This window comes from Molossus molossus, unplaced genomic scaffold (genome assembly GCF_014108415.1).
Source record: "Molossus molossus isolate mMolMol1 unplaced genomic scaffold, mMolMol1.p scaffold_m16_p_7, whole genome shotgun sequence".
NCBI lineage: Eukaryota > Metazoa > Chordata > Mammalia > Chiroptera > Molossidae > Molossus > Molossus molossus.
The window spans coordinates 87,160,298-87,184,549 of NW_023425401.1; the positions used below are offsets into that span (position 1 = coordinate 87,160,298).

A 24,252-nucleotide genomic window follows, 5' to 3' on the forward strand; every position below is an offset into this window, starting at 1 on the left:
ATCTTCAGAGCACTTTACCCCAAAGCGACAGAATATATATTCTTTTCAAGTGCGCATGGAAAATTTTCTAGGATAAATCACATGCTAGGACACAAAACAAGTCTCAATAAATTTAAGAAGACTGAAATGATGCCAAGCATCATCTCTGATCATAATGCTATGAAACTAGAAATCAGAAATTAAAGAGGAGAAGAAACAACCAACACCAAAGAAATACAAAGGATTGTAGTAAAATATTATGAGCAACCATATGCCAACACATTAGACAATCAGGACAAAATGGATAAATTTCTAGAAATATACAATTTTCCAAAACTAAATCAGGAAGACTCAGAGAATCTGAATAGACAGATTACAACTAGTGAAATTGAAGCAATAATAAAAAAGTCCCAATAAACAAAAGCTTTGGACAGAAGGGCTTCCACAGGTGAATTTTACAAAACATTCAGAGAAGAACTAACACCTATCCTTGTCAAACTACTCCAAACAATTAAAGAGGAGGGAAGACTCCCAAGCTCATTTTATGAGGTCGGCATTATCCTAATTCTAAAACCAGATAAAGACACTATAAAGAAAGAAAATTATAAGCCAATATCCCTGTTGAACACAGAAGCTAAAATCCTCAACAAAATATTAGCAAACTGAATCTAGCTATACATTAAAAAGATCATACACCAAGATCAAATGTAATTTATTCTGGGGATGCAATGTTGGTACAATATACACCAATCAAAAAAAGTGACACACCACATAAACAAAATGAAAGAAAATAACTACATGATCATATCAATAGATGCAGAATGAGTTTTTGCTAAAATCTAGCACCCATTTATAATAAAAACTCTCAGCAAAGTGGGTATGGAGGGAACATATATACCTAAATGTAATAAAGGCCGAATATGACCAATCCACAGCCAACATCATACTCAATGGGCAAAAACTACAAGTGTTCCCCTTAAGATCAGGAACAAGACATGATGTCCATTTCACCACTCTTTTTTTTATTAATCCTCACCCGAGGACATTTTTGCATTTATCTTCAGATAGAATGGGAGAGAGAGAGAAAGAAAGAGAAACATCCATATGAGAGAGACACATCAAGTGGTTGCCACCCACACGACCCCGGTTCCCAACTGGGGCTGGGGACAAACTGCAACCAAGGTACGTGCCCTTAGCAGGAACTGAACCCAGGACGCTCTGGTCTACAGGCCGATGCTCTAACCGTTGAGCCAAACAGGCCAGGGCCATTTTCACCACTCTTATTCAACATAGTGCTGGAAGTCCAAGCCACAGCAATCAGACAAGAAGAAGAAATAAAAGGCATCCAAATCAAAAAGGAAGATATAAAACTGTCATTATTTATAGATTATATGATACTGTATATAGAGAACCTTAAAGTATACACCCAAAAATTACTAGAACTGATAAAGGAATTCTGTAAACAATAGATACAAAATAAATATCCAGAAATCAGTTGCATTAAAAAAATTTTTTTTCTTTATTGGTTTTAGAGAGAGAGAAAAGGAGAGGAAGAAAGAGACAGAAACATCAATGAGATAGAACATCAACTGGCCGCCTCCTGCATGGCTCCCAATGGGGATTTGGCCTACAACCTGGGCATGGGTCCTAACTGGGAATTGAACCAGCGACCTCTTGGTGCATGGGTCAATGCTCAACCACTGAATCACACTGGCTGGGTGATCAGCTGCATTTTTACACCAATAATGAACTATCAGAAAGTATAACAAAAAATCCCATTCACAATTGCTTCCAAAAGAATTAAATACCTAGGAATAAATTTAACCAAGGATGTAAAAGACCTATACTTGAAAAATTTTAAGACACCAAAGAAGAAAACTAAAGAAGATACAAATGGAAAAATATACTATGTTCATAGTTAGGAAGAATTAACATCATTAAAATGTCCATACTACTCAAAGCAATCAACATATTCAAAGCAATTTCTATCAAGATACCAATGGCATATTTCACAAACTAGAAGAAATATTGCAGAGTTTTATACAAAACCACAAAAGACCCCGAATAGCAACAGCAATCTTGAGAGAAAAAAAAAAACCAAGTTGGAAGAATTAGACTATCTAATATCACACTATACTACAAGGCCATAATAATCAAAACTGCATGGTATTGGCATAAAAACAGACATACAGATCAATGGAACAGAATACAGAGCCTGAAATAAATCCACTCTTTTATAGTCAATTAATATTTGAGAACGAAGAAAAGAAAAACATACAATGAATTGAAGATAGTCTATTTAATAAATGGTGTTGTGGAAATTGGATAGATAAGTGAAAAAAAAGAGAGAGAGAGAGAGAGAAAATAGACCACCTTATTACACCACACACAAGAATAAACTCAAAATGGATTATAGACTTAACTGTTAGACTCAAAACTGTAAAAATTCTAGAAGAAAACATAGGCAGTAAAATCTCAGACATTTTTGGTAGCAATATTTTTTTCTGATATATCTCTCCTCAGGCAAGGAAAACAAATGAAAAAAATGAATAAATGGGACTACATCTAATTTAAAAGTTTGTGTACAGCAAAGGAAACCATCAGCAAAATGAAAAGATAACCCACTGAATGGGAGAACACACTTGCTGATACATCTGATAAGGAGTTAATATCCAAAATGTATAAAGAACTTATAAAACTCAACACCAAATAATTCAACTAAAAACAGGCAAAGGACCTGAATAGGCACTTCTCCAAGGAAGACATACATATGGCCAATGAAAAGATGCTCAATATCACTAATCATCAGAGAAATGCAAATTACAATGAGATATCACCTTACACCTGTCAGAATGGCTATTCCCCTTAATAAACAAACAAACCACGTGTTGGTGAGGATGTGGAGAAAACTGCTGATGGGAATGCAGATTGGTGCAGCCACTGGGAAAGTAGTATGGAGTTGCATCAAAAAATTAAAAATGGACTTGCCTGATGACCCAGCAATCCACTTCTGGGAATTTATCTGAAGAAACCCGAAACACTAATTCGAAAGAATATATGCACCCCTATGTTCATTGCAGTGTTATTTACAATAGCCAAGATTTGGAAGCAGCCCAAGTGTCCATCAGTAGGTGAGTGGTAATAGCTATCGTACATTTACACAATGGAATACTGCTTGCCATAAAAAAGTAGAAAATGTTACCCTTTGAAACAGCATGGATAACTGGAAAACATGCTAAGTGAAATAAGCCAGTTGGAGAAAGCAAGTATCATAATATGATTTCACTCCTATGTGGAATCTAGTGAACAAAATTAACTAACAAGCAAATCAGGGATTCATAGATAGAGAGCAGGTAGACAGCTCTGGTGGGGGTGTTTGTGATGATGAAGGGATTAAGCAAAAAAAAATAGAAAGAACTCATGGACACAAACAACAGTGTGGTAAGTGAAGAATGAGGATGGGTGGAGGTAGGAGAGAATATGAAGGATAAAGTGGGGATAAATGATTATGAAAAAAAATAATAAAATAAAGAAAAAATATTCAAATTAGTCCCCTACAAGATATAGACTCATTCATTAGTATTTACGTTTTTTAAAGACTGCATATTAAGTATTTCTATTATAGAAGTGCCACAAATGAAAAAGATAAAAGTCGAGATTGGGCGCGCTCAGGGTGGTATGACCATAGAGTGGATAAAAAAGCTGTGGTACATATACACAGTGGAATACTATGCAGCTGTAAGAAAGAAAGATCTCTTATCCTTTAAGACGACATGGAAGGACCTGGAAAGTGTTATGCTAAGAGAAATAAGCCAATCAGAGAAAGACAAAGATTACATGATCTCACTTATTTGTGGAATATAATGAACAAAACAAATTGATGAACAAAATGGACCCAGAGACATAGAAGTAGGTTCAGACTGACAAACTTCAGAGGAGGGGGAGGGAAGAGATAAACCACAGAACTTATATGCATGTATATATACGTAACCTTGGACATAGACAACAATGTAGCGGGAGGAGGGTGTCAATGGGGGAAAAGGTAGAAACATCTGTAACAAAAATATATTAATAATAAAAATATATATATATTTTTAAAAAGTTAAACATTCACCTAAAAAAAAAAGATAAATAGTTTCTTTTTCTTTGATTTGCAGAACAAGGTGCTACAAGTATAACAGAAAAATCATTCTGACTCCCTTTGAGCAATTTGATAATATAAAGTGGAAAGCAGTGCAGGAGGACAACACTGTCATAAATATGGTTTCTAAAGCACTTTCTTGGATATGATGCTCTCTGAGGTACTAAGAACATAGAATTCAAAATGTATGTAAATACTTATATACTTCCTGCTAGCATTTTAAATTAAATCTGTGGTTTTATGTTAGTCATTTTCACAGACTAAATTTATGATATTTATATAAAATACTGAAAGAAACACAGCCAGAAAAATTTTAAGCACAGATTGGTTATTTTTTTTTAATGAAGTAAAATTACGGACTCAGTTCACATGTATAAGATGCCAATAATTCACTGATTATGCACTTTAAGAAAATACTCCTGCCCTTGCTTGCTAGGTAGCTGTTAGTTAGAGGGTTGTCCCAGTACACCAAGGGTTTGATCTCTTGTCGAGGACATACAAGAAGCAACCAATGAACACATCAATAACTGGAACAACAAATTGATGTTTCTCTCTCTCTTCCTCCCTCCCTTCCTGTCTCTAAAAATCAGTAAATAAAAATTTTTAAAAAGACACAAAAAGAGAAGATACTCCAAATGCAAAAAAACCCAACAAAACAAAAGTGATTATTTAGGATAAAAATCGTCTACTTTTCTACACTTATAAGAAAAAAAATTTTTCACTCTAAAAAGAAATTTAGAGAATAATTTACAGCTTTTTTTTTCTTCTTTTTTTTTTTTGGGTGTGTGTGAGGCGGGGTGGGGGTGGGGGTTAGAGATGGAAAAAGGAGACGGGGAGAGAAATTAGAAAACATAACTCACCAACTATTTAAATTAAGAAAGAGGACACAATTGTATATAAAAATAAACACCTTATTTTCACTAAGTAAGAAGAAAAAAACCAAAAGTTGGTTGTAAGGAAGAGAGGAAATGGAAAAGAGAAACAAAGAGTAGGTTAGGAGTGGGAGATGGGAATGAGAGTGACACAGGAATTAGCACAGGTTGCAAGGCACAACTGGAAAGTAAATGACCCTATTAAATAAAACCTGCTATTCACCTGGGCTGTGATCATTTTGACACTAACTCTCCCCATTAACAACTATTCAAAGTTCTTCACCTGCTCCTAAGGAACCTTTAGTCTGAAGTAAATGGACCAGGGAACAGAGATGATTGCTCACAGGCTGATTTAAGTGTCATCCTGAATACACGTCAACAAAAGACCAGATACATTTTAGAAATCAGAAGTTTCTTAAATCTGTGATATGCTAATGTTTAAATGTTTTCACTCCATCAGTGTATTCCCTATCCATCATTTTCTTTTGGAAAAGTTACCATAGTTTTCTACATTCCAAAATAAATTTCTTTTTTTTTTTATCCTCACCCGAGGATATTTTCCCATTTTTTGTACAGATAGAGTGGGAGGAAGAGAGAGGAAGGGGGAGAGAGAGAGAAACATCGACATGAAGGGACACATCGAGTGGCTGCCACCCGCACGACCAACCAGGGCCGGGGACAAACTGCAACCGAAGCACGCGCCCTTAGCGGGAACCGAACCCGGGTCTCTCCAGACCGCAGGCCGACGCTCTAACCGCTGAGCCAAACTGGCCAGGGCCCAAAATAAATTTCAATTAAAATCTCCTTCATTCACCTCCACTTACTGCACAGAAAAATCTACCACCGATTGCCTGTCTGAAGCCCTGAAGACCAAATGTACCTCTCAGAACTTAGAGACTACGTGTGTGTGTGTGTGTGTGTGTGTGTGTGTGTGTGTGTGTACAGAGACCACATTGGCCAGCAAGCTTAAAATACTTACTGTCTGATCCTTTAAAGAAAAATGTTTGCCAAATTTCTGCTCTAGAAAATAAAACGATCACCTCATTCAATTCAGAGAACTCAACATTACCTGCTATCATGTCAATAAGTCTAATAGAACTTGCAATTTTCTGTGGGGTCTGATTCATTACTCATCTAAATTTACAAAAAGAAACTTTAGAGTATGGTTTTATTTTCATGAAGTTAGTGATTTGAATTTACCTAGGTAATTAAAATGGGTTTTAAGGAGGGCTATTTTTACTTCTCTGTAGTTTAATAAAAAAATTTCTCTAAAGCACGTTTTATTTAAAAGTCTAGGAAAATTAATTGTAAGCATACTGTAAAATTCCATTTATATGAAGCTCTAGAATAGGAAAAAATAATCTATGGTGTTAGAAACCAGATCAGTGATTCTTTTGGGAAGGAAGACTAACTGGGAAGAGGCACGAGAGAACTTTCTGGGGTGATATTTCGATATAGAAATATGGGTTAAAGAGGTATAGTATATAAAAATATCAGAAATTCATAGGTTAAAAAATGAATACCAAGAGAAAAAGTAAAAAAATACTTTTCAAAGATGTCTTACAAATTGCTTTAAAAATCCATAATGACACATAGCCTAAAATAAAAGAACGGATTACTTACAGATTTCAGTTGAATACCCTGTCGGATCTGGTCTAAAAGTGCATCCCTCCCAGAGCAGGACACTGGTCGACTGTTCTGTTCCACTTTTTTCAGCTGAGCACCCTCTCTAATTTGATCTAAAAGAGCTGCTTTGTTTCCTGAAGGAGCTGGAATTTGATGGTCACCATCAGAAGAAAGGCCAGGGAGAGGTGGTGGCCCGGGTGGTGGTGGAGGTGGAGGCGGTGGGGGTGGTGTCGCTGACCCTGTCACTGACAGAGGTGGAGGTGGTGGTGGAGGCCCTGAAGGTGCAGAAGAGGGAAGGGCTGGAGGTGGAGGAGGGTATATCCTATTTGGCGGTGGTGGAGGGACTCCTACACCTGGCCTGGATGGAGGTGGTGGTGGAGGTGCAGCTGTGGGAGCTCTTGAAGGTGGTGGAGGAGGAGCACCTCTTCCTCTGGCAGGAGGGGGAGGAGGGCCTGAGCTGTGTGGAGGCGGGGGAGGAGGAAGAGGCCCTCCCCTTGATGGTGGTGGAGGTGGTGGTGCTGAAATACAAACAAAAAAAGAAAGCATGTTTTTTCCCCATAAACATCATACTGAAAAAATAACTCACTTCAGCATATATTAAAAAAATAATAATCCAAGACAAAAAAAAGTGCCTCACCTTTGTATTTTATTTTATAAAGATATCTGACCACAGATGCTATCATACAATTCTATTTAGGAATACTCAGTTTAAAGATCACCTTCCTATTGTTTCTTGAAAAAAATATTAGCTAAAACAGTAAAATTTAGTTTTTAGAAATTAGTACCATTTCTGAAAGGGAAAACTTTTTTATGTAACAATAACAAAATAAACAAAATTAAATATTTTTGTTGACAGTATTATTTTACATTTTAATAAAGATTAATGGATACCTTCTCTCTTTAAACAAGCAACTATAGTTATTTTATAAAATCAATTCACATCTAGAATAGCTAATGTGGCATAACCTATTAGAATTTATTCAAAGTAATCTGAGCTAAACCCAAATATAATGCTTTTTCTTTTAAAATGCAAATTTTGCCACCTAACTTACATTTGTACTTTGTCTTCTATATTTTCTATATATAACAATACATATATTACATAAATATTATGTATATAATATAAAGATAATAATGTAATATACTGTAATAATATATAATGTCCTGTATTTCTGAAAGATGGTCAGTAATTCTAGTGATGGCTTTAGGGAAGGCTGGTTGCTCAGCTGAAATAGTCAACTACTTATTCAAGAGATAAGAACTATTAACAAATTAACTATTAACAAATTTCTATACACTGCAAAAGTTATTAATAAAATATGAATATTATTCTGGTAGAATGATATTTTTACTCTTATATGAAGTGAATATGTAAGATATAACAGAAAAACAAATTCAAAGTATAAATTTATTACATTTCTAGAGAGGCATGATTTTACCAATGGTACACAGATATTTATATAATAATAAACGTCATTGAAAACTGAATAAAAAAATTAACAACTTTTAGGAGTAGAGAAATCCTAGACTCCATAAGAGCTATTTGTATTTATTGATACAAATTCTAATGTATTACTGATGGATAGTTATTCAACCTATATGAATACAATTACCTACCTTAATTACAAATAACAATAATGCAATGATACCAAAGGGGAAAAAACTCACTTCCAAGGAAATGAAATAGCATCTTCCAATTTCATTTGGGACAATCATGGGAAACATGCCATTAAAAATATGCTATCAAATATAATGATAAATATTAGGTGAAGTATGCAGAAAGGCCAATATGCACAAGGGTATTGTCTCCTGGCATACAAACTTTTATAAACTAAAAATAATATACAGCTGAAAACAGGAGTGTTATCCTATTCAGATATAAGCCATCACAGAGGGAAGCTCCTATGATTTGTACTCAAGGCATACTGGAGATCTAAGTGCTGCAGCTAAGGTATGCCCATTTCTCACCAATGCAAAGCAGGAAACCTAATCTAACATACTTTGTAAAAGGGCAAAACCAAAGGATACATGGTATATATGTATTATGCACATTCCCTGAAAAACACAATACATCTAATCCTTCAAGCAGATACAAAGATTTCATTCATTTTAACCAAGTTAAGATTTATATTTCAAATACTAATGGTATTTGTCTAAACTTCTGATTTAGTTGTTTGTTAATCAATAGGAAAAGAACCCACCTTATTCTACTATAAAAGGTATTAGTCAAACATTTCTCGTGAGGATCCATAATCTTTTATATGTAAAATGATATATATTTCTTCAGTAGAGAGAACTTGCAGTAAGTATATTTATCAGAATAATTTGGGATCCAGCTAATACCCATTCAAATAGACACTAAATCATTGCTCAGGGAAAAACCCTTAATTTATAGTGAAAAATAGTCAGTGGCATCCAGTTTTGGATATAACACAAGGTCAGCATTTCTATTATCTTGAAAAATAACTGGAAATGTCTCTATATTTTTGTGAAGAAAACGTCATGCCATATCCCAAGGTAAAAATGTGAATTAAATAATTAAATTCACGTTTAATTCTTGGCACAATGCTAGTTAGGTTTTACATGCACAAAAATGTCTGCTAAGCAGATACCTATACACAACACTATGAGAAAGTCTGATAGCCTACAGATTTTCAGAAGTCTAATAGTCAACACAAACTAGTGAATCAGAATGACAATGCTATTTCTTAGATTAAATAAAAACTGTTCTTACTATCAAAGCTGAGCTAAAACAAAAAAATATTGAAATTTACAGAAAACAACCTTTTCTTAATGATACACTATTAAGAAAGGTTGATATACTTAAAAATAATTAAGTTTCAGATAAATACCACTATTAAGAGTAATTGGTAGATAATTCTAGATAACTGATATTATAGAAATTATAAACAAAAATTATAAAATAATGTAATACTTTAAAAATGCACTACTACAGAATTCAAGAAAACATTAAAGAACTGCTCTCATGCACTCTCATCAACATAAAGCAATCAGAAAAATGTTATTAACCACAAATTAAAATTTATGGGAATATTTACAACTCTGAGTAGACAATTATAGAACTAAGTGAGTTTGTTTAGGTTTAGTCTTCCCTCTTTGCCCCAAATGTAAAAATGTAAGTACGTTTTATAAAGGATATTAAGTCATGCCAAGTGTGAAAAGCAATCACTAAAAGTAAGTATAATAAGTAATAAAAACAACAGTGGTGCTGTGGGTAACAGGGTTTTTTAAAAATCCACAGAATTTCAATAAAATTATCTAAATTACAAAGTATGAGCTCTAATTCATAAATACATTTTCTTTTTAATTGCAGCATCTATATGTCTAAAACATTAGTTTGAGTAGAGGGCAAAAGGTCTCACTAGATATTAGATTTGGTGGCAGGATAAATGAACTCTAGCTTCTTTGAAAATAAACCACAGCATGCATAATTTAGTGCACTGGGTCAAATAACATACCACATACATACCACTCCATTGTGGTGGACCTACAGGGCAGATTATTATGAGTTAATGGACTTCAGACAACTGCACATATACACAAAGAAAGATACACTGGAAATCACAAGTCTAGTACTTTTTATAAACCTGATTACATAATTTTACAAAAATAAGTCTTAAGGGATTTGATTCAATAGATTTTACAAACAACTTCATAAACTTCTCCTTCTCTAATTTTTTTCACACCTCTAAAACTATTATATGCTCTACCTAGAAAATATTTCCTTAATAAAATCTTTTTACTCGTCCTTTAAAAAAAATTATCTTCTATAAAAGCCAGTGTTTGGCCCAGCCGGTGTGACTCAGTGATTGAGCGTTGACCCATGCACCGAGAGGTTGCTGGTTCGCTTCCGGGTTGGGGCACATGCCCAGGTTGTGGGCCCAATCCCCAGTTGGGGGCATGCAGGAGGTGGCCAATCGATGTTCTCTCATTTATGTTTCTGTCTCTCTCTCCCTCTCCCTTTCTTAAATAAAAACAACAAAAACTCCACTGTTCGGTGTCTAAAGGTTCTACACTAGGAGCTAGGTTCTTGAGTATGATAATTAACTTAGTTCCCAACGCAGTTTTTTTAATGCTGGTGTCCTTTTTTTTTGTTTTAGTTAATTTAACTGAGGAAAGCCCATGCCTATTTTAATGTTTTAAAATCAGCTAGAATGACAAGGAGTAATAATAGTTTTTTTTTTTAAAAGCAAACCCAATCAACTTAATATAGTAAATTCTTAGTTACAAGTATTGAGGTGAAAGAGTATGGATGATCTAATAAATGTTAACAATAATTTATATTTATAAATTCAGGGAGCTCAGAGACCTGGGCATCATTTGGTGGTTTATGGTGAAGGTGAGTGGTAATTGAGTCAAGGAACACACAAGGGTCCTTCAAGACCATCTACATCTCTATACTAACTGTAACTGACATCGGGAGCATTTATAACAACAATGGTATAGTGCTCAAGATGTTTTTATTAAAAATCCATGGAAACTGGAAATGTAATTATTTCACAAAGTAAAATAAACTAGCATCATACTAGTTTCAGTGGAGCTAGCATTGCATTTCCACAACGGTAATTATAAACAAATACCTGTTAACATATATGTTTCCACACTAGACTAAAAGATTTCTGAGAACAGAGACCATACCTTTATATTTCAATATCCTGAGTAAAGACTAGTGCTGGCATAATATTTATTAAATATATAAATGAATAAAAGATTAAGTGAACATCAGCAGTAAAAAAATTCAGGTAAGTCAAACGCCTAAGTTAAAATGACAGGTAAATTCTTCAGAATGCTTTGATTAACTAGAACTTTGCTTTGCTAAACTGTTTATTACGAGAATGCAAAAACAAAGAAGAAATTCTGCATTAAATAAGGTGGCAAAGAAATGGCTGTCATACTGAAAAATTTAGAGTTACTGTATTTTCAGTTTCTTGTGATAATTATTAAGATATAACTAAAATACAAGGTGCTCTGATCTTAAAAGGTTGCAAATTATTTGTCTTCAGGTACCAAAGGACAAGTTTTATATAGATGTTCGTATTTCAAACTAAAAAGAAATATTTTCATTACTTATATTCTGAATATGCTTATACTTATTAGGTAGTGATTATATTTAAATTACTACTTCTGAATTGTAATAAAAACAATTTTAATGGCTTCTAAGATTCATTAAGTAAAATACTAGGCAAAAAAATACTTTTTTATTCTAAACTAGACTAGCCAGAAGATTCTGTATGAATTTTCACAAACTTAATATAAGACTATGTTAACATAAGCACACTTTGTCAATTTTTTTAGTTATACCAAAATAATGTAAAACACAGTACACTGGGCCAAAGTAGTTATTCATGAACTCAAATATTTGCTTAATGAAGGTTCACAATAATCTGTATAGTAATCTTGCATGAAACTGACCTCAAGATTCAAAAGAAAAAACAGATCAGGATTCCTAAACAGAAATAAAAGTTACCTTGCCTTCGTAGTTCGTTTTTAACAGCTTCAACACCTCCTGTTTTTTCAATAAAGTCATATATGACTTTTGATGTTTCTCTGTCTTTAAGTTGTGCCTCTGAGATTCCACACAAATCAAAAAGATTCTTCAATTCTGGATCCAAATTATTCAGCTACAACAGATAAAATAACTGCTAACTATAAAATCTATCCCAATTTTTAAAAACAAGTATAATAAAATTTAATTCTCATCTGTGTTCTTTATGAAATTATTTTAAGTTTATAAACTTTTAATATGGTTACAGTTATATGCTAACTACACTTTCTTATTAAAAAAACACATAAGAATTGCTTTCATATTTTATCTCATCTCTTTTCTGTTCTTATCTTAATAGGGCATTTCATTTAGATTTTTTTCTAACCCATTCATAATTCAAGCATATTTAATGCTTACCTATTACCTTATCCTAAGTAAGATTTAGTTATAACCACAAATACCAAAAAAACAAAAAAACGAAACAAAAAACCAATAACCATACACACACAGATCAATTCGAAAATTTGAGAACAAGACCTCTTTATAATCACAAGCACCCTGTACAGTGACCAACACAAAAAATACTCAACTCTTGGGGAGTTGACACTAATAGTTTTAACAAAAAACAACCAAAAGGAATTTTGACTTCAATCACAAATATTTCTTTTCAAAATAATTTTTCCAAATCCTATATGACAATTATGAAATACTTATTACTTAGGTAACCAAAATAGAAATAAAAAATTAAACACCTTTTTTTGCCTAAAGCTTCACCTATCTTGCTCATAGCGCTATAAATTAATGATGAAATTGCCAAAAGTAGAATGAAAAGATCTAGATAATTCAACAGTTGGATGTTCTGAATTTGATTATAGGACTTTTCAACAATTTGGCATATAGTTATTTCCCTGAAATAATTCTTGAGCAGAAATAATTTTCTTCTCTTTGCTTTCAACATACAAAGATACATAAAGCCAAGGTATACAAAAACTTTCTTTTGAGGCTTAGCCATGAATGATAGAACAATACTATCTATGGTTTCAAACCTCAGTGGTATATGTACATAAACACAAGCACGCTGAAATAAACACTAAAATTCACAAAAGTAAATAACAAAAACAAAAATCTAAAGATAGGCCATAATATTCCCACATATTTAGAGTAATGTTTATAGGTTGAAAAGACACTTACATCAAAGCCAGTATTCGGATCCCAACCAACATGTCCAATGTGCCTAAAGTAGAGGATAGGGGAAAAAATGAACAAAAGGCATTAAAACCATGGCACACATGAAATCCAGTGCACCCACTGAATTGTTGGCCTTAACTAATAGTTCTCATGGACATAACGATACTCAGGGGAAAACTACACAATTAGGCAAGAGACCAGGACACTAGCCCAAGCTCTGCTACTAATTGAGTCTTAACATTTTTGCACAATCTTTCTGAGCATTCAGTTCCTTAACTGTCAAACTACCAGATTAATACAAACATTATATATATATAATGAAAGAAATTCTGTAATGAGCTAATAAAGTAATGCCTGCTCTAGACTGCTTGTATCTCCCATAAATTCATATGTTAAACCCAATCCCCAATGCGATGGTATTGAGAGGTGAGAATTTTAGGAGGTGATTATGTGTCATGAGGGTGGATCTCTCATGAATGGGATTAGTGCCCTTAAAAAAGAGGCCTGAGAGCTCTTTTGCCCTTTTCTAACATGTGAGGACACAGCAAGAAAACAGCTGTCTATGAATCAGGAAGTGGGACCTCAACAGACACCAAATTTTGCCGGTGCCTTGATTTTGAACTTCCCAGCCTCCAAAACTGTAAGAAATAAATTTCTGTTGTTTATAAGCCACCCAGTCTATGGTATTCTGTTATAGCACCCCGAACAGACTAGGAAAATGCCTGTAGGCAACTGCCAAATACCATTGTTTAATAGAGAAAAGTGAGAAATCACTTTTATGTCCAATAATTAAAGAAACAACTTCATGTAATTTTTCTTTTCTATTGAATGAAAAAGTAAAATAAACTAACTGTAAGGTTCACAGAAAAGTCCACTGAGCAATAACTAAAAAAAAAGAACTCCAGCAAAATCTATAATTAAAAGTATGCAAGAGATAAATGTAAGGGTTCTATCAAAAGAAAAGAAAATTTTCTAATAAATTTAAAATCAAGAGTCATAATGAATAAATAAAAAAGAAATATAAAAACAACAAAAGAACTGTCTTACTGGAAATTGCTTGGTGTTCCAATATCTGCCTTGGTTAATCTCTTCTTTTTAGCTTTTCCTTTTTTCTTTTCTTTGGTATGAGAGATGTTGTTGACTTGTGGACCATAAAATCTATTAGTTGTGATTTCTGGATTTTTAATATCAACAGTTGCCATGGGTAGATTAGGACCTACAAAAAAATGTCAAAATAATATTCAAAGTATATAATTAAAGAAAACAATTATAATTTTAATGTCTTTTTCTGAAGGAAGACCACTTCATTATTATAAATTATTTAAAAACTTACAGGCCAATTCTTATAAATAATGAAAAAAGTACTACCTAAATTTTAGAAATCTATAATTCTTTTTTTTATCCTCACCCGAGGATAGTCTTGCATTTTATCTTCAGATAGAGCAGGAGGGAGAGAGGGAGGAAGAGAGAAAGAGAAACATCGATGTGAGAGAGACATATCAACTGGCTGCCACCCACATAACCCCAACTGGGGCAGGGGAGAAACTGCAACTGAGGTTTGTGCCCTCAGCGGGAACCGAACTCTGGCCTCTCTGGTCCGCGGGCCGATGCTCTAACCGCTGAGCCAAATAGGCCAGGGCAAAACCTATAATTCTTAAACATATTAGTATACATAGATTATTTCAAAGCAAATTTGTATTTTTACAATACTAAGTCGCATGAAGAATTTCAACAAAAATTTAAATCTAATTGGTCTGGTCCCTTAAACTTACATTGTAATAGCCTCACATCCAACATATTAGTCATTGATAAAGTGATATATATATCACATAACAAGAATAGTAAAAGAGCCATCTACTTTTAAATCTAACAAAGAAATCTTTGTTTCAATTTCAGTAGTTCATGAGGAAAAAAGTACTTGTGTAATCATTGCTATTTTTTTTCCAAAACTGCCATACTTAAGTCCAGTAATATTTTCCCCATCAGTATATATATACGTTGACTATCAGAAGTATAGAGCTCAAGAACTTAGGATGAAAAATAATTCTCAAAACACTCATATTCTGCAACAATCAACAGTAAAATTGTCTGAGGAACCTTCAGATATTATTAACAGCATCTTTAGGAGTTGCACTAAATGTAGCACAAAACTTGTTTTATGATTCACAAAAATATTCTTGGTCTTAAAAGCATAACAGTCTGAATGAAATATATTCAACTTAAAAATTCCTTATAAAGTTGCCCGAAGGGTAATACATGTTCCTTAGAAGTCCCACTTTAATACATGATTCTCCTTTCTATTGGGGTGACACTAGTTCACAAAATTATAGAGGTTTCAGGTGCACAAAGTGACAACCCATCGTCTGTACACTGTATTGTGTGGTCACCACCCCAAGTCAAATCTCCTTCCGTTACCATTTATCCCCCTATATCCTCCCCTCCACATCCCCCCACCCTTCCGCCCCCACTTCCCCATCAACTACTACACTCTTGTCCGAGTCCATGAGTTCTTCCTTTTTTATCAGTATCTCCATCCTCGTCCCCCAACCCCAGCCCACAGCTATCAACCTGCACTCTATGAGTCTGTCTCTATTTTGCATATTCATTTCTTTCATTAGATTCCACATGAGTGAAATCATGTGGTACTTGTTTTTCTGCCTGGCTTAGCTCTCCAGGTCCATCCATGCTGTTGCAAAGGGTAAGATTTCCTTCTTTCTTACAGTCAAGTAGTATTTCATTGTGTAAATGTACCCCTGCTTTTTTTTTTTTATCTTCACCTGAGGACATTTTTCCATTTTTGGTTCAGATAGAGTGGGAGGGAAAGAGAGAGAGAGAAACATTGATGTGAAAGGGACACATCGAGTGGCTGCCTCCCGCATGACCCAACCAGGGCCAGGGACAAACTGCAACCACGGTACATGCCCTTAGTGGGAACCGAACCCGGGTCTCTCCAGACCACAGGCTGACACCCCAACCGCTGAGTCAAACCAACCAGGGCTACCCCTGCTTTTTTACCCATTCATCTACTGATGGACACTTGGGCTGCTTTGAAATAATACATGATTCTCTAATAAAACCTCCCAACAGACCAAATTCCTCTAAGATGATTACATTAATAACTTTCAAAATGTTGTATAAAATACAATCACCACTGTGCAGAAAAACAGTAAACACAAGCAGGCCTGACTGCTATCCTTTGAAAGACCTGCTTGCAAGGCTGGCCTTTATCTGGTATCTGGGAACTTGGATTTCAAGAGGGTTCTCATTATTCTCTGGTAAGACTGGCTCATTATTTCTAAACTGTTTGTGGTAACAAAGTGGATTACATAAACAGTTGCTTTCCTTCAGGGAGTTTAGAATCTTGGTATGTACTAGCCACCAATAAACCCTGGGCTTTAAACAATAAACGGAGACTCTCATGAGCTTCTTTAGACATTTCACGTGTTGTCACAATTTACTGCTGGAGAAATTAAATGTGTCCCTGTGACTTCAACTGGGAGAACACATGTGTGGTTTTCCCCAGAGTTAACCTTACGTGTCTTTCCCATTGTTATTTTTTTTATATATATCTTTTCACTGTAATAAATATTTGGCATGAGTACCACTATATGTTAGGTTCTGTGAGTCGTTCTAGCAAATTGCCAACTGCGGAGAAGGTCTTGGGGACCTGAACACAATGATAGAATGGCAAATAAAAATCCCAAGAAACTATAGGCTAATGTATATTAAGTGATTACTAAATACCAATTTGACTGTAATTCTTAAATTGTGCTGAAAATCTCAAAAGTATTCTATTAAATTTATCTGAAAAAAACGTGTGTCTACATGGGGAAATTATAACCATTTTTCTTTTTACTACTAAAGATGAAATACAGCTAAAATAAAACTATAAAAGCCATATGCCACCTTATCAAACAAGTAAACAATTTGGAAGGATATGTATGTTTATTATCACCAAAACGCAGCTATTTTCCTTCACTGTTCAAAGTACACTTAAATATAAATATAACATGCAAATGTCTAAAAGTTCTATTTATAATTTCATAGGAAATTGCTCATACTGGCCAGGAATACAGAAATTCTTGGAAAAAATGTAAGCTAGTGAATAATATGGATAAGATCATTAAGAGCTCATTCACTGTCAAGAAATAATCTGAGAATAACTGGATCAGGAATTAAAGGTTTAGTGTCTGTTCAAGTGCACTGTCCATTTTTTAATTGAGTTGTTCGTTTTTTTTGTTGTTGTTGTTGCTGAATTGTATGAGTTCTTTATATATTTTTAATGTTAACCCTTTACCAGAGGTATTGTTTTCAAATATCTTCTCCCATTTGGTTAGTTGCCTTTATGTTTTGTTGACCGTTCTTTTCCTGTGCAGCTTGTTAGTTTGATACAGTCCCATTCATTTATTTTTGCTTTTACTTCCCTTGCCTTGGAGGCACACTTCTCCCAAGAAGACATACAAAAGACCAAAAGATATATAAAAAATATTTAACTTCACCATCTATTAGGGATATGCTAATCAAAACTACAATTAGATACCACCTCACACCTGTTAGAATGGCTATCATTAAGACAAGTAATACACAATAATTCTTTCCAAATTATTTACTTGTTCAGTAAACAAGTGTTGGAGACATTGTGGAGAAAAAGGACCCTCATCATTCACTGCTGGTGGGGATGTAAAGTGGTATAGCTACTATGAAAAACAGTACGGAAATTCCTCAGAAAGTTAAGACTAGAGTTACCATATGACCCAGCAACCCCTCTTTTGGATTTCTATCCGTAAAATTGGAAAACATTTCTTAGCAAGGATATATGTACCCCTATGTTCACTGCAGCATTATCCATGGTGGCGAAGACAGGGAAACAACCAAAGTGTCCTTTGATAGATAATTGCATAAAGATGATGTGGTACATATACACAATGGAATACTACTCAGCCATAAGAAAAGTTGAAATACTGTCATTTGTGACAACATGGATAGATCTTGAGAATATCATATGAAGCGAAATAAATCAGACAGAAAAAGTCGAGAACCATACGATTTCACTCATGTAGGATATAAAACTAAAAGCAACAAATGAACAAGAAAGACAAACAAAAGTCTCAGACACAGACAATAGTATGGTGGTTACCAGAGGGAAAGGAGTGTGTTGGTGAGGTAGAAAAAGGTAAATGGGATCATATATTTGGTGACAAAAGGAGATTTGATTTTGAATGGTAAACATACAATGCAATATACAGATGATGTAACACAGAACTGTACAATTGAAACCTATATAATTTTATTAACCAATGTCACACTGATACATTTAATTTAAAAAAGGAAAATAATTAAAAGTTAGTTAAGCAATACAGAAAGCTTATTAAACAGTAGACAACGGCTTAGATTTTCAAAGTTGTTCAGGTATCAGATTTCTGTGTTTGCTATTTCTGTGTTTCATAAAATGGAGACTTATTGATAATACCCAGAATTTGCATGTTAGAGGGTTGAACTGGGGTCTTACCCATACCTTCACAGACTTATCTAGTGATTGGATTTTACTTCTCATTCTCCCCTTTCTGCTTTCCTTTTTCTTATAATTTACCTTTACCAATCAGTAACAGCAAAACTGTCCACAGTAAGATACTGCAAATTATTATTTACTCTCTTAACTTGACATTCAATAGTATAAATAAAATAGGATTATTAAGATAGATTTAGGAGTAGCAGAGTTAGGCACTCTCTTTATGCATACCACCCTTCCTAAATAGTTGCTCATAAAGGAACTAAAGGGTAGGGCAAAACTAGGTTTACAGTTGTGAGTATGTGAAACACAGAATTTATTCCTGTATTATTATTTATTACTGTACTATTTTCCATACGAACCGAAAGCCTACTTTTGCCACACCCTTAAAAAAGCAACCAGATTCACCATTAAAACAAAAATAACAAGTATACAGTTGACCCTTGAACAACATAGGGGTTAGGGGTACTGACCCCACACAGTCGAAAATCTATGCTTAATTTTTTTTTTTCTTCATTGATTTTTAGAGAGGAAGGGAGAGAAAGAGAGAGAGAGAGAGAAACACTGATGAGAGAGAACATTGACTGGCTGCCTCCTGCATGACCCCCACTGGGGATTTGGCCCACAACCTGGGCATGTGCCTTGACCGGGAATCAAACCAGTGACCTCTTGGTGCATGGGTCAATGCTCAACCACTGAGTCACATGGGCTGGACAATGCACATAACTTTTGACTTCCCCTACTAACAGTCTACTATTGACTGAAAACCATACCAAGAATATAAACAGTCATTAACATGTATTTTGTATGTTATGTATATTACATACTATAGTCTTACAATAAAGTAAGCTAGAGAAAAGAAAATATTAAGAAAATCAGCCCTGGCCAGTTTGGCTCAGTGGTTAGAGTATTGGCCTGCGGTCCAGAGAGACCCGGGTTCGGTTCCCGCTAAGGGCACATACCTGGGTTGCAGTTTGTCCCCGGCCCCGGTTGGGTCGTGTGGGTGACAGCCACTCGATGTGTCCCTTTCATGTTGATGTTTCTCTCTCTCTCTCTCTCTCTTTTCCTCTCTCGTCCTCCCGCTCTATTTGAACAAAAAAAAAGGAAAAATGTCCTCAAATGAGGATAAAAAAAAAAATTTGAAAAAAAGGAAAATACATTTACAGTACTACACATAATTACTAAAAAAAATCTTGATATATAAGTGGACCTAAGCAGTTCAAACCATGTTGTTCAAGGATCAACTGTAATTACTTTTTATAAAAAAGCAAATAAAAATATTTTTATGTTGCTTTAGCTGATATAAAATAATCTATTATACTATGGATTTTCTACATGGTAAGAATTGGGTAAAGTTCAATTTAACAGTTTCAATCATCCAAGCTATTAAATTCTTTTCTGGGAAATAATAAAGTAAAGGATTCTTTATAAGCCCAATCATAACTCACTAGAGAAAATAGCTCAGCCACCTCTGAATAAAGTTCAAGGATGAAGAGGACAGAAACAAAATAAAAGTGGTATGTGGAATGAATAACACAGTTTGACTCATACTGTAGTTATACTGTGTTTCCCTTCCTCCCCCATCCAAAAATCAGTTATAGATATATTGATACACATCTGCCACACAGTTATAAAGCCCTGGTATTAGCTATTTAATGTCATTACATGTAAATTACATTAGTACTTGTTAAGACATTATTTACGTCTATTTAAGAAAATCCAGATTAAAGACATGTATAGAAAATTACTATTAACTGAGAAATTAAGAGTTTTTCTACATATTTCATTTTACATATGAAAACTAAGGGCAAGAAGCATCAGGTGACCTGTCTACAGTCACACAATTAGTGACACAGGCAAAGGTGAAATCTATCTTGAATCCTAGACCCCACCGTTCCATTAACTCCTATGCCTTCTACACAAATTTCAAACCATAAAGTGACTAATAATACTAACAGTACAAATATTATCACTTTATCAGTTCTCTCAGTTTGTAGTCCAATAGTTCATCATTCAATAAATACTAATAACTTTCATAATTTAGAAAAAATATTTTCTATACATTCAAGAGACGAGTTATTTGGTTTTGACTGACAATAGTCATTTACTTAGAAAATAAATTTAAAATGATGTTCTAAAGCCCAATTAAGTATTTGTTTCAAAGGTGACACAGTAAAAAGTGATAACTGGTATAAGGCAGAGTCATTTTTTTTTAAACCCACACCTGAGAATATTTTTCTATTTATCTTCAGATAGAGTGGGAGGGGGAGAGAGGGGAGGGAGAGAAAAGGAGAGAGAAAGAAACATCAACTGGTTGCCTCAACCCTGTCCAGGGCCAGGGACCAACCGCTATCGAGGTACATGCCCTTGGCAGGATGGAAGCCGCTGACTCATTCATGTGCAGGCCAACCCTCTACTGCTCAGCCAAACTGGCCAGGGCTAGAGTCATTTTTTAATAAGCAAATTTATAGGAGATCTGGCAACAGAGATACTCTTGAATCATTTTTAATAAAATTTAATTTAATTATTCCATTTATGAAATTACACTCAGCCTAAGAACATGTACTAAGTAAATACATATATATAATGGAGGGGAATATTTTCCTTCTTTTTTTTGGATTAAAGAAAACAAAAACAGAAAACAAACAAACACCAGTCTAATGAAAAATTACCTCCTTCTGATTAAGGACAACTGTCACAGAAATGTTTTTTTTTTTATATTCTCATTGAACAGCATTTCTAGTTAGTTTAAAAACTAAAAGAATATAATAAAGTCTTCCCCTTAATTATATGAAAAAGAGGAACTCTCACCAAGGTAAAATAGTTGAGAAACAGGTGGCTGAGAGGCCTCTGATGACAGGCAGGCATGAAGTTGAGAACAAATCTTATTGGAAAGCGTCTAAGCTAAAAGGTGAAATTAACCAATAAAGAAAAAAGAAAGATGTATGGATTAGGAGTTAGTGAAGAGACACTGAAATGCATTTCAGGAATATATGTTACTTCTACATAAAGTGGCCTTTAAAAAAAAAAGTGTGTGTGTGTTTAAATTGACTTTTAGATAGAGAGGAAGAAAAAGGGAGGGAGGGAAGGAGGGAGGGAGGGAGAGAGAGAGAGAGAGAGAGAGAGAGAGAGAGAGAGAGAGAGAGAAACATATTGATGGGAGAGAAACATCAGTTGTCTGCCTCCTGCATGTCCCTTACTAGGGACCAAGCCCACAATCCAGGCATGTGCCCTAACAGGAAATTGAACGAGAGAGAGTTCTTGATGTTTGGGATGATGCTCAATCCACTGAGTCACATAAGCTGGGCTAAAGTGTCCTTTTAATAGTTACAAATTGAAAAGGTATGTTACTGATAGTCTAAATGAGGATCTGAGACAAAGCATGGACACTGCAAGGCGGTTACGGTGTCAATGCCACCTAAGTGTTATTGTACCAAATGCAGAAAAGTAATATGCTGCCTCCAAAACAGGGGTCTCCACACAGTAGAGAGAATAAGACAAACAAACTGCACAGAAGGAAAAAAAAAATTAAAATTTCTATTAATTACTTAATTATTTATTGTAATATATTAATACCATATTATAGGTATATTTTGTAAGTAAATAAGTATACAGATATTGGCAATATATGCTGTGTAATTTTGCCTTTTAATGACTCTATATTTTAACTCTCCATTGACTTAATAAAACATGTTTGGGACAACTGCATTGAGGGGTCAGAAATACAGATCCAAAGTTTTAAATCCAAGATCAATCTCAGAGAAAGAAACTACACTAATTATGAGTATCTCTCTTAGTAGAGGTAATAAAATTGTGAGACACCACTGTCATATAAAGAATATCCAAGTTTTATCTCTTCATGGGTTAGGTACCTCTCCAGAAATACATTTTATATGTACTGAAAAGACTAAAAATTTTACAACACCATAAAGTATTTGCATTCACCAATTATGTTATTATTTGTACAACATCTACCCTCTAAAATCTTAGGTTACTTTTTCCAAAGAGGCCACCACCAGAAAGCCTTCCCCATTGGTATTTGACATATGCTCACAGAAAACAAAATAACTTAATAAACTTAAAAATAGATTAAAATATTGAGCACATATGAAGGAAAAAGAATTACAATACTGCTTTAAAGGCTAACAGATGAATGACTTCTGAGTCAGAGGCTTCTGCTTTCTTTGCCTCTGCAACATATTAGGTGCATACATTGAGGCATGTTATCTACCCTCTCTAGGTCTGTTTCTCCTTCAAAATCATCTTCACAGCACAGTGGCTAAAGGGCCAGACTCTGGAGTTCAGTATCCTGAAACTGAATCCTGCTCCACCACTTACTAGTCAGGTGACCTTGAACAATTTACCTAACTATGCCCCAATTTCTCATCTATAAAAGGGGGATATTAGGAGCTACTTCATAAGGTTACTACTGGACAGTGCCTTGTAGGTTGTCAATGATTATTAAATAGTTAGTATCATTACCATTGTTATTGTCTTTATCGTAACTAATATTTATTAGGCACTATGTTAAGCACTTTGAGTACTTCATTTAATCTCCACAGAAGCCCTATAAACATAGTACTAGATTTTCCATTTAAAAGAGAAAGTCAAAGTGCACAATACTTGGCACATGGTAAGTACTACTGAAGGTAGTCAGACACTAAAAAAAAACCTAGTATAAGGCAAATAATCCAAAATCTAATACAATAATATTTGGTTCATGTTTTTATATTGGAAAACAAATTTAAGGAGAAAAATCAGAAGGCAATATATCAGTTTTTTAAAAAAACAAACCCCAACAATCATTAACAGCTGTCATATATTAAGAACTCTATATTTTGTTAAAGTGTTTCCCTGAATAATTATTCTAAATTCTGATGAGAGGATTTGAGATGCTTCTAAAAAGCAGCAGCTATATTCTCCATTATAATGAAGGCTCCTGAGGCAATAGTTATTTACCTTCACAGGGTCAGGAGTGCCATTTAAATGTATTGAAAGTCCCCAGAGAAAAAACATATAGTTACAAAATTTAGCACTCAATTTCAGGGAGGACTTATAGAGTGCAGATGAGATTCTTTGGGACTTTTGTCATTTATATCTTGGTACTGCTTTAAGTATACAATATTTTTTAAAAAAATAAATGAATCCATAATACTTCAAGTGTTTGTTATTAAATTAAATAGGGTTATGTGTAGCTATTATTAATTCTAAACATTGAAAGAGGCTAGTTTCATATTAACAATGTGAAATAATATTTGAAATAAGACAAAAAGATAAATCTAAAGTAAAAAATGAACAAATATACTAGGTAAAATTTAGTGCCTTTAAGGAAGATATTAAAACTAAATTGTACAGTTTCTAAATTTAATTAATTGTGAGTACAGAATTAAGATATTAGATTAGTGATCTTCACTCTACCTGAAGATCTTCC

General features: G+C 34.2%; 1 protein-coding gene across 3 annotated transcripts in view; it reads right to left on the reverse strand.

The window, feature by feature from the left end:
- WASL (WASP like actin nucleation promoting factor) overlaps window positions 1-24,252 on the reverse strand; it is an 82,544-nt gene that overhangs the window by 12,613 nt on the left and 45,679 nt on the right. For all 3 annotated transcript variants that reach the window (XM_036246617.1, XM_036246619.1, XM_036246618.1), the window contains exons 6-9: window positions 14,360-14,528; window positions 13,316-13,358; window positions 12,107-12,260; window positions 6,616-7,136 (exon numbers count right to left, since the gene is read on the reverse strand). In XM_036246617.1, the coding sequence (XP_036102510.1) occupies window positions 6,616-7,136; window positions 12,107-12,260; window positions 13,316-13,358; window positions 14,360-14,528 (887 nt within the window). The remainder of the gene's footprint in view (window positions 1-6,615; window positions 7,137-12,106; window positions 12,261-13,315; window positions 13,359-14,359; window positions 14,529-24,252) is intronic.